The following is an 18,995-nucleotide window of genomic DNA, read 5'->3' on the forward strand; positions in this document are numbered from 1 at the left end:
AATCCAGAAGTCATGTCAGAGCACTGGGAGATGAGACAGTCAAGGTCACCTCTATACCCTGACTAGATTTCTAGTTTTCTTCCAATTTTCTTTCTCACTCACGAATGCTAATGTAAAATCCAACTTTCGTTTACTTTTAATTCACTCAGCTTGGAAAATAGCTTGTCACGGGTCGTATGTGATGTAATCCCTCAATGGCTCATTAAAAACCTCTGAAAAATTGTTTTGTTTCTTAAACAGTTGCAGCCTTGTCCAAGATCACTCGAGTCGGCATTTGAATTTTTTACTGCTGGCATCTCATTTGTGGGCTAGTTGTAAAAAATCCAGGCACAGTATTGTGACTTTTGGTCCTCGTTTAAGTGTATCTCAGGAGCTGGAGAGCGAGGGGAGGAGAGTTTAGAGGAAGTGATCTTGGCAAACTATCAGCTATGAACACGGAGCACTCTGCTGGTCCTTACAAAAGTCCCCAGGGAGGCGGAAACCAATACAGTTACCCAGGTTTCGCACAAGTGCGGAAGGTTCTAGACGATACCCAGGCCTGCTTCTATGGAGGAATTCAACAGTGTATGGCACTTCCGTATTTATTTTTGTATATTTTACCTGTTGTCTGGTTGCATGTGAAAATCTTACACAACTTCCTTTTTTTCGGGACAGGTAGGCTATTGTCCAAAAAAATTCTTTTATGCCCGTATCACAGGTGAAAACTCAACAAAAAAAAAAAAAAAAGGTTTTGCAAAATAAATGCAAATGTCATTCAAAAATAAAAAATGCAGGTGAGGAAAATCTATAGATAAAAAAAAACGAAGAGGAAGGGTAATGCTTGACAGTGAAGTGAAAGTTGGCCTTTGGCGGGTGTGCTGAGTATGAAGTGCCATACATGGGGAGCTGGGTTGACCTGAGCGGGCCGCGTGCTGCCCTGGGGACTGCTCACACGGTGCCAGGTCAGGTAGGGGTCACGCTAGAAGGGGTTAAACTGGGGCTCAAGAGGGGGCCCCCAAGGGGTAGCGAGGGCCCCCTCTCAGCACCCGTCGCTAGTGGTAGAGGAGACATGCAATGGTTACCAGCTGTTCGGTTAGCAAGCGAGGGAGGAGGCATAGAACCCTCTTCGAGGGGGCTCGTCCTACACCTAAGGACTCAGCTATAATATACATTGGAGGGTCTTGGGAATTAGTAAATGCCCTCCGCAGCTAACGTGTGGTACCATTAAGCTCAACAAACGGTTTGCCCAGCCCTGGACAAGTAACAAGAGAATGGGAAGCAAAACGAAGATACTTTTAAGAAAAACTGCAATTATGTTGTTTGCACAAAGCATTGGAAGTTAGTCAAAATAATAATAATAATAAGAGAATTGATGCCTCTTGAAAATTGGGAGTCGAACGTGCGTTTGGGACCTTGTTGATTTCGTTTATCCCTGGCGCTATGGGACACCGACCTACGCACACCGCCTGTGTTACCTGGTGGTGCAGCCCTCGGCCCTTAGAGCCCTAAGTGAGACTTATCACCTGAGGGAGAGCAGCAGTAGGCCTCCTCGTCAGGAACTACCAGCAGAGGGTCGTAGAGTGCGGGCTGGACTACCAGATACCAACCGCGTTGGCCCCTTGCTCTAACTACACTCTTCTACTCTTACAGATCACCACTAAAGTGGGACTTTTTATAATTATTATTTGGCAACAGTGAATGTTTTAGTATCTACTTAGGTAAACATGGAAAAGCTATACAAAAAGTGCGTGTATATTCTTAAAAAGTATACAGAGAAATTAAAAAAAATATATACAAAAATCTTAGTTTGAAACTTGCCACGGTTGAGGCATCTCTCTAACACAAGGAGAGTGAAGGCAGCTACGACCAAGCATTTTAGCCCTGGCGTTAAAGAGGCACACAAGACTGGTATGTCGACGGAACAATAACACGGAGACAACACAGGACTTCCACTGACTAGCACAGCGATTCCATTATAAAGGCTTTCACTGTGTACGCAGCGACCAATAAATACACTTGGTGGTCTCTTTCGCGCATTCGGGGTCCTCTAAAGGTTGCTGTGCACCTCAGAGTACCGGGACTGCACAGCAGGCCAGTGTACACATGGCCACTCAGCTGCATTGGTGTACATCACCCTATGATGCAGACCACCACAGCGCACTGATTGGTCCACTGATTATTTACAAGGCACTAAAGCGTGAATTTACTAAGCGTGTTTACAAAGCGTGAGTTTACTAAGGTTGTATATACTAGGGTGCAAGGGTGGGTTGGGATGGTGTTGGTAGTAGTAGTACTGAAAGTAGCAGTAGTGGTGCTGGCGGGTAGGAGGGGGATGCTGGGGCCTTCGATCCTTGGCGCCAGCCCCTCCAGCAGGGCCAACGGCAGCAACATCAGCAGTAGTAGTAGTAGTAGTAGTAGCAGCAGTAACAGCAACAGCAGCAGCAGGATGAGGCGGAGCGAGCATATGTTGGTCAACTCCTGCTACCGATGAGTGTGCACTTCATACATATCTACCAGTAGTGGAGGAGGCAAGTGTTCGGGTTTGCTCTAACATCTACTTCACTCCGCGCTACTCTATCTACTACTGAACTACAGCCAGAGAACAAGATTTCAGGAACAGTTGGTAGTAATGTCCCATGAGTTGGGTGGGTGGGGGAAGAGGCAGTGAGCAAAGTGATCGATGCGACGGAAAGTGGGTGGGTGTGGAGGGCGGTGGTTTTCTTGGTACTGCTGCGGGTGGACGGGCGGACGGGCGGACGGGCGGGCGGGCGGACGAGCGAGAAGGAAGGAGGGCCAGACAGGGGCGGGAAGATAAGATCCAGGGCTGGTCAAGCCGTGGTAGTCACACAGCACTACTGACACTTCGACTGGAGGCCGACCCACTGTACCTCATAATCTCTCCTGCGAACCTCATACTCAAGGTCCCATTTCTGGGACTCGCAAAGGAACAAACGCTCGTGGTATTGCTTGCAGATTTCCCTAAGTGCGTCTATAATAGAATGTCTCGTTAAGGTATGAGAGAAGCGAGCCCACAGGCTCTCGTGAAAAAGGAAAGCAGCACAACAGGTAAAACATACATACATATGAATATCGAATTTAAATTTAGCCATAACTAATGGGTGGCAATACGATGAATTTTGGGGTGATATCATGATAAAGTGATATCTTAGGAATGAATAACTATTTATGGATGAAGTGAAACCCTCCATAAGAAACAGCCTGCAAGGGAAGAGAATTACTATAGGCCACTGGTTATGGTAAGGTCCCTGGGGTGTTGAGTGTTGGCCACACTACTAACAGCTGACAGGAGACCAGTGACAGCCCAGAGCGGTAGCCAGCGTGCACTAGAGAGCCAGGCACCACTGCCAGCCCCTCGCTGTTACCTGATAGTCCTTCATTTTGATCTGGTGCTCCAGATCCCATTTGTCACCCTCAAGGCCTTCAATGCGAGTATGGAATGCCCTACACAGTTTTTCAAGCTCAGCTATAAACAGAAAATGAAACTACAATTAGGGGTGAAATACCCCCATTTTTTATATATTTTTGACAGGATGGTGACAGTACGGCGTTGCTTCAAACACCTCCAACGCGATGGTCTCTGGAAACACAAAGAGACAGGCAAACATACAGATAGTCACAAACACACACATAGCTACACACGTATGTTGGAGTTCTGATGTCCAGTGCAGGCAGGTGGTGGTGGTTGTGGTGGTGGTGGAATCAATGCAAGGGGGATGGAGGTGGTGGGGAATAAACAGTCTATAAAATAATAAACAATAGCTTCTCAGCTAATATCAACACTCGAACTCAAAATAACAAGGCCAAAAAAATTATAATCATACTCAAAAAGGTCACATGATTTGGTACTTGGCTACTTAACGGCACTCTGAAGGTTCACACTCGGTCAACTGGTATACCATCGTCGCTGAGCAGTCGGGTTACAAGCGGAAAAAATATTTAAAGAAAGAGGTCGAAAAAATATAGATACCAACAAAAAGTGCACTAAAAATATATACAGAGAGAGAGAGAGAGAGAGAGAGAGAGAGAGAGAGAGCACATTCGGTGTTTACTGTGGGACTGGAAGATTGAATGAAGGTTGAAGGTGACAACATTCATATCAATTCCTACCCCTTCCACTAGTCCTTGCCACTCGACCAACCATCCAACCATTAACGACTGCACAAGGGAAACGTAAAAAAAAAAAATGGTTGGTGAAGGCAGAACATTTTGGTATAGGGTGGGTAGTTTTGGTAGAGGGTGGTTGGTTGAGGGATAGTTGATAGGGGCCCATCCAACCATACAAACCTCGTAGTCCTTGCGGATAATCTCCATCTCCACATCATATTTCCCGCTCTCAATCTCGGCGACGTGATTGAAGTATTCTTTAATAATAGCACGGAGCTGGTCTGTTGAGGGAGAATTAAGTGGGAACTGTTCAACAACTGGGAGCCCGAGAAGCGGGGAGAGTCACATACACACACCTGTTCCCGTATATCTCAGGTGCGGAAGCGATCAAAACCAAAATAAATTTGAGAAATGCTAGGCATCAGATGAGAGGGTTGTGAGTGGTTCCGCAGCGGGATAAGGTTGATGTTCGTCTTCTATGACATCTTGCAGCAGAGCAAAATAATTTTGTACCGTATTTAACTTGAGAAAAGAAAGAGCGAAAGAATTTTGTACAGTAAAGTTTATTCAGTTAACTGTTAGTGTTTTCTAAAAAATGAAATTACCAATTTTTTACTCCAAAATTTATTTGGAGTTACCGGATTTAACCAACTGCTAATTTTAATTGTATTTAATGTTAACTTTGCTGATAAAATTATCGAAAAAAGTGGCTTTCGTTATTTTAATTTAAAAAATTATTTAATTATTTAATAGTTATAACGAGTTATTGTAAATATTAGTGATAAAAATCTCCATCTGAAAAAATATAATAAAAAAATCAGGATACCAAAATCAATTGAGTGTCTAAACTTACACGTCTCCGAGCAAAATAAATCTCCTTTGTAAGCAAATACCTACTAATGGTTAATGTCTATTAACAAAACCTTAATAATAAGTGTTCAAATTACAAGTAGTTCTCCTGGTGGAAAAATTCCTCACCACATATATCCCTTTAGACGTCAGTCTTCAATTGAAGAAATACCCATATCTGAACATCTATTTACATCATAAATACAACCCAATAGGCTTTCGAAAACGGTCATCTTTTGCCTGGAAAAATTGGTCGGATGAACCAAATACGAAATCCATTTTATAAAATTCAAAATGATCCCGTTGGGTCGAAAAAGCCATCAATTCTTGATTTACTTTCCTTATCAAATAAGATCCGTCAAAAAAAAAAAACGGAGTAATTCATAAATAGGGAAAACGATTAGTTTACAATTTTACAATAAATCACCGATACCTAGTAACAAAATAACATAAAGTATTAACCGCGTGACCTCTCATGACATCGCATGACCAACTTGGTGACTTCATTCAGCAAAGTGGCATTTACATACGTTCGAATTGTGACTGCAACCAAGTGGTTATATAGATACATGTAGTAGTGACCCCGTATGACCAACTGGTGACTGAGTACGACAAAATGGTGATCAAATATGTGAGCATATGGTGACAGCATACATACATGCTCATCCAGTCAAGAATGTAGTGTGCACATAGATGAGGAGAAATATTGTGTTCATTTATGTATTACTCTGGGAGACGGTGTTGAATGTAGTCTCACCTGCCACACTCGCCTGGGAAATTTTCTGTCCACCTTTCATAGTGAGGGTGTTAGTGAGGTGTGGGTTGACGTGTACGTGGGTGGTGTGTGGTGTGAGCAGGCGCGTGGTGTGCAGTTGTGAGAAGGCGTGGTGTGCAGGTGTGAGCAGGCGCGTGGTGTGCAGTTGTGAGAAGGCGTGGTGTGCAGGTGTGAGAAGGCGTGGTGTGTAGGTGTGAGCAGGCGCGTGGTGTGCAGGTGTGAGAAGGCGTGGTGTGCAGGTGTGAGCAGGCGCGTGGTGTGCAGGTGTGAGCAGGCGTGTGGTGTGCAGGTGTGAGCACGTGTGTGATGAGGTGGGTGGTGTGGAAATTATTCTGGGCCACCAAAATATTCCATGAAACGTTTTGTAGTACGTATAAGCTTTACAAACTTACATAACATTTGTATATAATGTTTGTCCTCCTAGGAAGATTTACGTAGTTACACAAAGTAGAAAATAAGCGTAGGAATTATTAATACAGTTTTAGGACCTAAAATAGGTAGGATTGGGTTACTATAGTAAAATTAGAGAACTGGCAGTTTCGAATTCGAACGAAGTCAGTTAGAAGACAAACCATACCACGGGTGGGGTTAGAACCCGCGACAGTCTGGAGTTTTGAGACTCTCTGATCGCGGGTTCTAACCCCACCAGTGGAATGGCTTGTTTACAATCGTTTCATTACGATTTCGTGAGTCAGTCAGAAGACGCCAGCTAGAGCAGTTGAAGCTCAGATTCCATCGAGATCTGGAGTGACGCGTCAACAGCCAGAAAATCAGCAAAACTTGCGTAGAGGAAGTACTAGAACAACGAAGCCTCCTCAAACACCGAGGATACCGTCTAGCACCCAGACAAGCCCCAGCGAACTGCTTACGTTTCTGTCAGCATTAGTGGCCAATTTTTCTGCTGAAGCGTGATGAGAAAGGTTGCTGGGATGTACAGAAACCTGTCATTACTGAGGTACAAGAGTATGGAAGTGTAGCCCTCCCTTCAAGTAAGTTGACTCTGCCGTTACAATTCTTACGTCACTGTTATGTGGAATTTTCTTGCACGAGCCACTGGCGCACCTGAGTTAATGTCTCGGGATGTCTGTGTCAGCAGTTTTAGCTAAATTTCCCGCACGTTAAGAGACAGTTCGCACAAAAATCCACAGGTGGTGTATGGGTTTTAGTAAGTAGGTGGGTGGTGTGTGGGTTTTAGTAAGTAGGTGGGTGGTGTGTGGGTTTCAGTAAGTAGGTGGGTGGTGTGTGGGTTTCAGTAAGTAGGTGGGTGGTATGTGGGTTTTAGTAAGTAGGTGGGTGGTATGTGGGTTTTAGTAAGTAGGTGGGTGGTGTGTGGGTTTCAGCAAGTAGGTGGGTGGTGTGTGGGTTTCAGTAAGTAGGTGGGTGGTGTGTGGGTTTCAGCAAGTAGGTGGGTGGTGTGTGGGTTTCAGTAAGTAGGTGGGTGGTGTGTGGGTTTCAGCAAGTAGGTGGGTGGTGTGTGGGTTTCAGTAAGTAGGTGGGTGGTGTGTGGGTTTCAGCAAGTAGGTGGGTGGTGTGTGGGTTTCAGTAAGTAGGTGGGTGGTGTGTGGGTTTCAGCAAGTAGGTGGGTGGTGTGTGGGTTTCAGCAAGTAGGTGGGTGGTGTGTGGGTTTCAGCAAGTAGGTGGGTGGTGTGTGGGTTTCAGTAAGTAGGTGGGTGGTGTGTGGGTTTCAGTAAGTAGCTGTTGTATCTGTAAATATTTCACTTTCTCATAGTTTAAAAATGTCTTTCTGTTCTCTCTGCTATTAATTCTAAAAGATTTCCAGTGAATACTTTCTTAGTATTATTATATTAATAGGGAAGCACTAAACTCGCAAGACTCGTATATCGCCTACGTTAAAACCTTTCAGAGGTGAGTGTAGATTGTTATCAAACTGCCTATCTCATTTTAATCGAGTTTTGATTTTAAATGTCATTACAAAGCGAGTTACATACCGGTTGGTTAACGAAGGTTGAAGCATATTAACTACACGAGGGTCATCCCAAAAAACAGTGGAACATAGTTACACAAATATGTTTTATGCCAATTATTTATCTTGCACCAAAACGAACACAGAGTCTAGCATTAAGTTTCTAAAATTTACTCAAAATTATTTAACTAACCTATATTTAGGTTTTGGCAAGCCTATTTTTAGTTTTTTTTTTTTTGAGTAGGGGGTTGGTATTCAGGTGATTTTAGTGTTGTGTTGTTTTACCTGTCACATTTGTCAGTATAAGATTGAGTGACCTGTAAATTTATGTACAGTATGTGTGTGCGCCTTTGTATCATAGGTGTCGGTGTACGCACCGTAAAGGGTAACATTCATGGATACATACACACTTGTGGACATTTGGTATGTATGTATGTGTGTGTGTGTTATGTGAGTGCACACATGATCTATATGGCTACACATGTATACAACACATGAAGTTCACAGCTGTTGTTTCTGCTTCTCTGGTCCTTTTTGTCATCCTCTCCACCTTTTTCTGAAGGGCAAAGTTGTTATTTTCACAAAATTGGCACAGTACTGAAAAGTTACTTAGTAAATTTCCCCCTGCATTTCAGAAATGAGTTATTTTTCTCACTGAATTAACTCATATCGTTAAATCTGCTAATCAGATTACACCCTTAAAAATTTCCTTCATATTATAAAAAGCCTACCTAAATCTGCCTTTGGTGTCCCAACATGTTAATTCTTTTCCTAGGATTGATAAACTGTATATCCATTTCATCTAGATTCCCAGGTATTATTTTCCCAGTACTAATAACATGAATAGCAAAATCTGTATACCTAGTCTACCATAGCTTTCCATGATTTTCTATTATTTATTATTTTTAATCAACATTTATTTTTTTATTTTACAAGCTGCATTTCTGCGATGGCTGCCTTTACATATGTATTCATACATGTGTTTTTTCATCTACTTCATAATATAAATGGTATACAATACCGACAATTAATGAGCAAGACACATGTGCAACACTTTGGTATATTTAGTATCAAAAAGTTTGGCCTACACATCCTGCTTCTTCTGGATAGAACTAATGGGCAGGGGTAACGTTTCGATAATGAAGATACGTGTGTTACACATGTCTTACTCTTCATTCTGCTTGTCTCTCCCATGTTTTTCGTCTTTCATGTGTCGTCTTGAATTTTTCCGCCTTTCTGCACGTGCTCCTCCTTGCCATTATTTGTCGTCACTTTCTCCCATCATACCTATTCACATTTTTTCTGCGTCCCACAATGTCTACTTCCGTGATAAAATCTATGTTAACCGGGCTCTTTTCTTCTCGTGTTCACCTTTCCTTCCCACGCAATTTAATTTTTCATCTTCTACCTCATCCTCTCACCCTTCCTTTCCCTCCCCAACTGTGTGTGTACCTTCATTAGCACCATCGAGGTTTTTGGGCTGGCCGCAGCGCTGGTCAATGATCTTGCGTCTCTCAGCTGCCTTTCTCTCTTGTTCCTTTTTCAGTTCCTCAGCAGCTTTCTTACGAAGGAGCAGCTGTTTAAAAGAAGATCAGCGGGTCAAGTCCTGTTTCAAGTCCAGGGTTTGATAATATATTCTTTTTTTCGTATATTAATGCCTTCATGCTTAGATTTCACCAAGTTGAACCTAGTTACAAACTAAAATAATTGTAAAATTCAAATAAAAAATAAAATTATTATATCCACTGGGAAGCGTTAAAGCTAAAGGGTTTACATAAAACATGGGGAAGAGTAGGTTATCAAGATTGATTCAGTTCCTTAGAACTCCCTTAAAGGGAGGTCATGTCATAGCAACCACGCTAAGAAGGGGGTATTTTATTATTATATTCATGGGGAAGCGCTAAATCTAAGATGATATAAAACCGAAGACTGAACACTTACCCTGAGCTTCTTCTTACGCTCGGGAGTCATGAAGCCCTTCTTCTGCTTCTTGAGACTCTGCTCCTCCAGGCGCTTACGCACCTCAGCCTTCTTCCTGTCGATCTCATCCTGCTTCTTCTTGGCTTCCTACGGGAAGTCACACAAGGTCAGCGTCTGCCTGTGGCTGCTATATGTATGTGTGTGCATGTTTGGGGTTCTGAATGAACCTGACTGCTAATTAAGTATTCATATCACCGGTTCACAACCAATAAAGAATACTTTAATACCTAAGATAGGGTTTAGTGTAACTTTTCAGGCCCCTTTGACTGTTGTGTATATATATGCTATATATATAGCTCAATGAAACCCTAACAGGGGTAAAATATCTATTAGCTATATTTACTGAATTGTTTAATCTTTTATGTTGTGTAAAAACAGACTGAGTCATAGTTACAGTTCTTTATTTCATTCAATATAAATTTATTAGTTTAACTTCTCTTTTATTTCTGACAGTCGGTTACTAACGACAGATTAAAATGCACTTTACTGTTTCTTTTATCTGCGGTTCTATATATTTATCAGAGAAAGTGACTCTTGTTACTTCGTGTTTGTGCAAATGGAAAAATAATGGGAGGGTTTGAAGATTATAAGTAATTTTAAAGAAAATAAATAATTAGTGATAATAACTTGATAACAGTCATAGCAAAATTAAGGAGGCAATGTTATGAAATTATTGAGGGTGTAATAAGGAAGGAGTGATAAGGAATACGGTAGTTTGATCACAGGACCTTAATTAGGGGGAGGAAAAATATATTTATCACAAAAAATAATTTGTGAAGTAAAACCGTGCAGAAATAAAGAAACAAACGTCAAGAATAAAATGTTTAAAACGAGATTAAATCTTTTTTTTTTTTTTAGTTATTTTTGGTGGGAGACTATCTAAACTAATAATAAGGCTAACATCAGGCCGCCACACACTGTTGCTGCTGCTGTCTTGATATTGTCAAAAATCTCAAACCTGCATCCCTTAAAATTTATATTATTATTTGAGGTATCAGTGCTTATGTCTAACTCTCATTAAAATATACATTTAATTTTTTTTTTGCTAAATTAGAAAATGAGGTAATCATTACTTTTTCGAAAAAAACTGCTGTTTTGTATATTTTGTTTAATGAATTGAGACTGAAATTATGAGAATTTGAAGTAGGAAAAAGTATCCCGATTCAGAATGCAAAAAATAAAGTACAAACATGGAAAGAATTAATTAAGGATTGCAGTTTAAAGAACTATATGAAGAACAAAGTTCAATAGTTTAGGTGTTGTCACTTTGTCGAGACATGAAAACAATGCAAGGGATCATCTTAAACATGTGTTGACTCTGTGGAGGTTCTGTTGACTCCGTGGAGGTTCTGGTCATTTGACAATATCCCTCAGCTGACTTGCCAGTTCACCCGTTAAAATAATATTACCTCTTTAGACGTGATAGTACGCTTTTCATACCATTTAAATACCCAAGTAACAAAACTGTAAACTAGGATTCTTTTTACTGATAACGATCAATAATAATATTACGACTAATAACTAATTATATTTCACTAAGTATACAGGCTGGAATGCTGAAACAATCTACAAGTAACCCACAAATTGGACATGAAAATTAGAAAACATTTCGGGTCGTCCTGGATCGTTTCATGGTCTAGGACGGACCCAAATGATCTATTTTTCATATCTACTTTGCGAGTTAGTTGTGAATGACTGTCCAAGTTGCATTCGTGGCTAGAAACCTTAAGGGAACTCGCAGAATGAGTATTTAACTGGCAGTGGGCGCTGGGTGGCGGCCTGACCTCCAGTCTCCCAAAGAGTGCTGGGGGCTAAGTGTGAAGGCTGTCCACTGGAGCCCTCAACACAGCCCTCAACACTAACGGAGGGCTGAGGGGCTGACCATCTCACCGAAGAGCAGAAAATGCTTAACCATCTATCACACTACATTCATTATACACATTTGAATTATTTATTGAAAACTTGGGGGAATTTCGTTGAGTCTGGCCAAGGAAGAAATAGAATTATTTGGAATACTGAAGTTCAAAACTAGAAAATGAAATGACATTGGTATATTAAAAAAATATAATAAACGAAAAAATATTTAAGGAGAACGGGAGAAAAATACATATTTTGTGAGTTATGAAAGAAGTTGACAGGCAAACATGGAAGATAAATTTTAATATCATTCCACACGTTGGATGGGGTAAAAGATGGTTGGGGTGAGTATGGTGCTAGTGAGCCCCTATGCCGTCCATCGCCGGTGGGCCACTGGGGTAGGAGTTGTGGCCCGACCACACTGCACATTGAGCCTCTCCTGACCACCCTGGATATGAACCTCGGATACGAATCTCATCTCTTTTGGGCCACCATCGTCCGCCTCAGCTGATCCAGTTCTCTAATGCCAGCTGACTACTGCTGTTATGTCTTTTCCAGGGCAGATTAATAAACTGATTAAGGCCATTATGATCGTTCCAGGACGGGTAATCAGCTGACTGTACTGTTATATTCGTTCCAGGAAACTGTAATCAGCTAAAGCCGTTTAGCTGTCCAGGAAGAGATAATCAGTTAACTGATACTGTTATGCTTGTCTTACGGCATAGTAATCAGTTAATCAGTGCTGTTATACTCAGTCATGGGTGAAGTAATTAGCTGATTGATACTATCATACTCCAGGGGAGATAATCAACTGATTGATGCTGTTTTCTATTCCCTGACACTGGCTTAAGAAAACACGGATCAGCTGACACATGTTATGCTCGTTCCCAGCACCGGTGTTATTCTTGCTCCGTTGCACTAGGGTCTGAGATAATTACTTGAGAGGATAGTGGCCAGCTTATTGATATTATGCTCGCTCCCTGACACGGGTAGGAGTTAATAATATCCTAACTGGGTCAGCTGATACGAAATATTGTTATGCACGTTCTATGGCACGGGTGTTACGCTTGCTCCGTGACAGAGACTGAGATAATAATTTAGGATCAGCTGTATGGATGAGAAACGTCACAGGGTTTGAGAGATGACTCTATGGGCGTGGGTGGGCGTGTGGTGATTACCAAACTCGGGGTGCTGGCACGACCTCTTTTGTGACCTCACGTCGAGTCACATGACCTCATATGACGTCAGGTGACATCAACGTGAAGGTAGGATGGGGCTGGAGGTCCTCACGTCCTTCTGGCTCGGAAAGCCTCTCCACAACTTGTAACTAGCTTTAATTCTTCAGTAACAACTTATATCAAGTATCAATGAAAGCTACGTGAATATATATATATATATATATATATATATATATATATATATATATATATATATATATATATATATATATATATATATATATATATATATATATATATATATATATATATATATATATATATATATATATACAAAAAACCATAAACATTACAGTAGAGTATAGTGCAAAAATTATCTTCTGCAATTGACTTTTTTTTTTTTTTGTATTTCAAGTAAGTTGTACAAAATTTTGAATCCAATATGAGTTATACAAAATTATGAATCCAGTATGCCCATTAATTTATTGCCAGTTAGGTTCCCCGCATGCAGTTAGTAATGAACACCAAGAACATACTTCCACAGCCTGTTGTCTAGCAAGTACCTCAGCTGCTTTTGCCTTCTGTTGGGGAGAAAGACGGTGAAGGAGGTGTGAGTGGTTGTGTGCTGGTCTGAGAGCGGATTCTTACAGCACACACCAGCAACATGCCAACACAAAACAGTGCCAGACACGACAGTCAAATGGAACAGGTTCACTGACAGGGGACCACACAGATGCCATACTAATTGTCCCTCATTGCGTAGAGGTGACATTTTTCATGTATACATATGCACTTCCATACTAAGACCCGCATATACGGAAATACGCACACGGTGTTATAATTATTTATGCGTCCTGATGCATAAATAATATATGGGTAACAGTCAAAGTTCTCGATAGACATTCTGAAGAATTTTGGGGGGAAGATAGACATTCTGAAGAATTTTGGGGTGAAGATATAAAACATCAATCGTGTAATGTGCGTTTTTTATTTCATGTGTGAGCGTAAGATTTTACAGCGTGTTGACACAGACACACTTATTCCATACTCTATCTTGTGAAGAAAAGACACGTCACAGAATTCTTATATAGGTGAAGTTAATTAATTTATTGTTTATCATGTAAATTTTAGCAAGGTTAAGTCTTCAGTTACTTGGTTCGTGTGATGATAAACTGAATTAAAAATGGCTTAAGAAATATTTGCATAACAAAATTTCTCTCTTGTTTGAGAAGCATATTATGTATGAGGCAGACAACGTTTCGCTCTGAACAGCGAAACACTGTAGAGCTTAATAAAGCTCTACAGTGAAACGTTGTAGAGCTTGATAAAGCTTGATAAAGCTCTACACAGAACGAAACGTTGTCTAATAAAAGCCTGGTCTGCAACGTGTGAGTTTTCTTCATTACTGTCGACAATACATTTGAATCACAGTCTCTGTTAAGCGACGTTTTACACACAAAACCCGGATAATAGACGAGGGAATCACCAACACAGGTCAAACAGAGTGGAGCTCCTCTCCAGTATGGGTTATATGGAGCTATCCTCAAACGAGCCTCTCACAGCGAATGTGACCTCACTCGGGATCATTTCCGAGGTTAGATCAGGTCAAGAAACATTTTTATCTGCAGAAAAATGTTTCGCACATTCGTTTAGATGCATAATAAACATATTAAACTTAAACATCTGGGTAGGTACCAACTGACGAGCTTTTGTCAGTCTGGGATAAGACAGTAGTTTTAGTAACTTAAAGAAAATATATAAAATAATTGTTTTGGCAGAAAAGATGCCGTTTGGAAATGAACTAAAATATGTTAAGTAAACTTAAAAGTCGAGAATATATAATTATAAATAATAAAAATGAGGTTAAGGAGGTGAAAAAAAAATCCGAAATTGAGACAGCATAAGTGAAGAATAATGTGAATTATTGTATATTACATAAATTCTTCCTATAAGGAAGAATTTTGTACCTCTATATTAACAGTGCATTCGTATTGCAATAAAAAAAATATTTCGAAAGCATTATTGCTATTTCATTAGTATTATCACATTCACATCATTATTACTAATTTTTCCGTTAATTTAACTGTACGTTTTAGACGAATCTGCTATAGACTAAGGTTTTTTCTTCCTAAATAACCTGTAAGATATTAAAAATATCGTATATCTATATACAGGAAATTACTGTCTTTTTTTTCATTAAAATCCATCTCAAACTTTTATTTTCATAATCGGAAAAAATAATTATATTTTGTCTATAAATCTATCAGTCTTCCAAATAGACTGATACTGCAGTTATATAATTTGATACGCAAATAACCCACACATAGGAGACTGAGATTGAAACATATAACGACGTTTCGGTCCGACTTGGACCATTAACTAGTCACAAGCGTGAAGCGAAGGACAGGACCGAAACGTGCGGGTTATTTACGTATTGTTCCAGTCACAGAACAATACACATTAATTATCATTTCTGACTGTAGAGACTGACGTATCGTATACATATAAGCTCGAATTTGGTTTCTTTTTTTCAGTGGTCGAATTTGATTTCGTTTTTGTTTTCAGTGCTCGAATTTGGTTTAATTTTTTTTTTCAGTTTTATAAATGACTGATTTTTTTTCACTATTGACAGGAGCCGTGGAAACAAGAGGAAAAATCAGACTGATACATACAAGACACATAAACATTTACTGTGCTGTAAAAAAAACCGCCCGGTCAAAATATATATTCACGATTAGCACAAAAATCTATAATTCAGAAAAAAATCTGCTTACTTTGTAAAAAAAATATATTTCCACATATCGCCAGGACGAACAAAATGCCACAGATAAGTTTCTTTCTATCTACTTTTTTCTACTGTAAATATATCTATCTCATACTACTTCTACTCTCATACAGTTACCATGACTCATCTCTTTTCATAATTCCTGTAATGTATAAAATTCATTATTAAATTTATCAGGAACTTCTTAAAAACTACTTTACTTTAAAATTAATGAATCTTAATATCATATCTTAACAAAAATTGAAAATGCTAAATTACTATTTGTGCATTATAAACACAATTTTATATCTGATATATTACATGATAATATCTGTTATATCTTCAAATCAGAGTTTTATATTTGTAACAAAGATGTACTGAACAGCTACGACATTCCTCCACGGATATAATTTGTAGGCTTATTTTTTCATAAAAATATCCCACGTGAAAAAAAAAAAACCGAAGTATTAATTGTTCTTAGCTATTACTTTCGAAAAAAGAATGATTCAGCGTGGAGGCGTGTGTAATCATTATCCCCAAATAGGTCCCATGGAGGCAAGGTCAAAGCCTAGCAGTAATCAGTGTGAAGTAGAATGGAAGTGAGAGTGCCACTGACTGGTTGTTAGTGAGTTAGTGGTAATGTTAACTTACGGCCACAGGGTCCTCCTGCTCCTCCTCGCTCGACTCCTCCTCACTGCTGTCAGGGACCGAAATACACAACATTCCACATTAGGTTAACACGTGCACTTGCTTCACCCCCCCTTTCTCCTGAATATTACAAGACTTTCTCCTCCACCGTGTTAAAAGTTAGCTCTTCGCTCTATTATCTAATCTTTTCCCACTATTTCCAAACATTTAGTGTTTGTATGGCAAAACCTGAGTAAAGTATACTCTAAATTTTGTGTAAGATACAGAATTATTTACCTAAGAGAAAAGGTGAAGCATAGTGCGTGGGGCGAGGTGTTTGGCCTGCCAGCCGTCATGGTGGGCTCCATTGCCATGGTTGTTTTAAAAAAATGTGTTGAGAGTTCCTGAATTCATGACACAAGGCTTAAAAACTTACTGTTTCGCTTTATGTATATATATATATATATATATATATATATATATATATATATATATATATATATATATATATATATATATAGTATATATATATATATATATATATATATATATATATATATATATATATATATATATATATATATATATATATATATATATATATATATATATATATATATATATATATATATATATATATATATATATATATATATATATATATATATATATATATATATATATATAAATATAGTGTATATATATATATATATATATATATATATATATATATATATATATATATATATATATATATATATATATATATATATATATATATATATATATATATATATATATATATATAAACTATTGTGAGAAATCACTTGGACAGATATGAAACACAGACAAGAGAGTTCTTTGTATATATCGGCTTCCGTCAGAAACCCTTATCTGACGCCGAACTATACAGATAAATCTTGCTCCATATTTGACCAAGTGGTTTCTCACATTGTATCGCTCAGTGTGTGTATGACACTAGCTTAAGCATAAGTAAAGTCTGTGGAACTGCTTAACTGTGGTTTGTTAAATATATGCCTATGTTTTTACTTCAATGTAATGATACTAATGTATTCTCCACTTTTTTATTTTTATTTTTATTAAAATAATTATATGTATAATTAAGCCCTATAGGACTACTATAGCCGTGTTTAATTTCAGCAACTCTCGATCACACTCATACTTGAATGGTACATGTTTACTTAGGGTAGTGAAATCGTGACGAAAAAAATTAAACTTATGGCCATAACTACTTTTTTTTTCTCTAAAAAATGAGATGTATCCTGTGCTTGTCTTACATTTGTAACATACATATTACACTGGAAACCAAGAAAAGGTAAAAAGATGTATAGTTATGGCATAATTTACATTTTTTACTCAAAGATAGTACAAAATGAACACAGTTGGAATGCTGCACAAATAGATCAATAAGTGTCTTGGAATCGGAAATAACAGATTCCCATTCCCAGTTTAGCGTTAATCTAAAACGGAACACAAGTGTGCTGGGCTAACTACGCTGTTAGTAACGGACGTGACGCATTTTGATAATATTGTGCAGCTGTAAGGTGCAGGCGAAGGATACTTTAGCGAAATAAGATGGTTCTAACCTAAATGGTGGCCACTACTTGTATTAAATTAAGCACCTACGATAATTTAATGAATTATAATAAACAGAAAAATGTGGTATATATGTGTCGTCTTATTATATGTCCCTGAATGTGATGTTTAGCTTATTATTGCCAGTGTTGACGGTGTCCTTGTGTGTGTTTGCCCTATGAATCTACAAAGGATGTGTATACAGTCTACACAAAATAAAACAAGTTTTCAAATTGAGAGGGTAAAGTTTCGCTGTAGCTAAGATCAAAAATAAGAATGAGAAATATTTATGATGAACCGAACAAAAACGCTACAAACTAAATGAAAAACAAAAGGATAATTCTCACCAACCCCAGCTAGTATAATTCCTGCAATTTCTAACTTTTATTAATTTTAGGCTTGCCAATGTAGCTCTTAAAAGGCGAAAAAAAAGTTACAAAAGCGTCCAACTGTTCGATTTTATAGCATTAAATTCTCTCTACTATTGAAAAATACCTCCAAAAAAGGAATTCCAAATACATACTTGACAAAATGAAACACGAGGAGACATGGATGCTATTATTGAAAAAAAAAACAATGGGAGAGTTCTAGTAGGGGTGGGTAGAGGCGCGTGGTATGTGGTGTCACTTCCAACATGACGACCCTCCAGGAAAGACTGTATCAACTTGGGTATCCTTACCAACTGGTGGTGGCATTTTGTTAAGAAACAGGACAAGTGTGTCCTTAACCCGGTGCCTACAGTTTCAATAAGGCAGGCGGCGCATTTTCACCCTAAGAGGAAATTTTCTTATTGTATTTCAAATTAGCAGTTTCGAAGCCCCTGCACGAATAAGATTTAGTTTAGTAATAATGTTAGGTAAATGGACACAGATGCATCTAATGTAATATTTTACTGTGGCAACGTTTCGTTCTCCAGGAGCTTTGTCAAGTCGTAACGGCTTGATAAAGTTCCCGAAGAGCGAAACGTTGCCACAACAAAATGTCACATTAGTTGCATCTGTGTCCATTTACCTAACAGGATTTAGTTCACCTATAACTGTTTATGATGCGGACCAACTGTATTAATGGTTCCCAGTTTCAGCGGCAAGATGTCAGACCATAACGTTAATCAAGAGCTCACATTAATATATTCTTCAAGTGGCTAGACTAAAATCGGGATGGCAGGTTTCAGAACTGCAAACTCTTGAAGATCTTCTGTAAGCTAAAGATGCATTATATATCACTAGTTTTAAGTCATACGTTGTTAGGTCCAAAGTTGATACAGCCATTTGCACGAGGTGGAATTTTGCGAGGTTAAGGTAAGTTAAGAGTTGATGGTGATGTACCTACCCTTTTCAGCGT

The 18,995-nt window shown here is 38.8% G+C and overlaps 1 protein-coding gene across 13 annotated transcripts in view; it reads right to left on the bottom strand.

Moving 5' to 3' along the window:
- The window catches only part of wupA (wings up A), a 53,757-nt gene that overhangs the window by 19,311 nt on the left and 15,451 nt on the right, over positions 1 to 18,995 (bottom strand). For 5 of the 13 annotated variants that reach the window (XM_053790042.2, XM_053790043.2, XM_070097487.1 and 2 more), the window contains exons 3-6: positions 13,204 to 13,248; positions 9,594 to 9,719; positions 9,105 to 9,228; positions 4,285 to 4,385 (exon numbers count right to left, since the gene is read on the bottom strand). In XM_053790042.2, coding sequence (XP_053646017.1) covers positions 4,285 to 4,385; positions 9,105 to 9,228; positions 9,594 to 9,719; positions 13,204 to 13,248 — 396 coding nt within the window. Of the gene's footprint in view, positions 1 to 3,362; positions 3,464 to 4,284; positions 4,386 to 9,104; positions 9,229 to 9,593; positions 9,720 to 13,203; positions 13,249 to 18,995 lie in introns of all 13 variants that reach the window. The other 8 variants (XM_053790046.1, XM_053790047.2, XM_053790038.1 and 5 more) reach the window with 4 other exon arrangements.

This window comes from Cherax quadricarinatus, chromosome 58, assembly GCF_038502225.1.
Source record: "Cherax quadricarinatus isolate ZL_2023a chromosome 58, ASM3850222v1, whole genome shotgun sequence".
Classification (NCBI taxonomy): Eukaryota; Metazoa; Arthropoda; class Malacostraca; order Decapoda; family Parastacidae; genus Cherax; species Cherax quadricarinatus.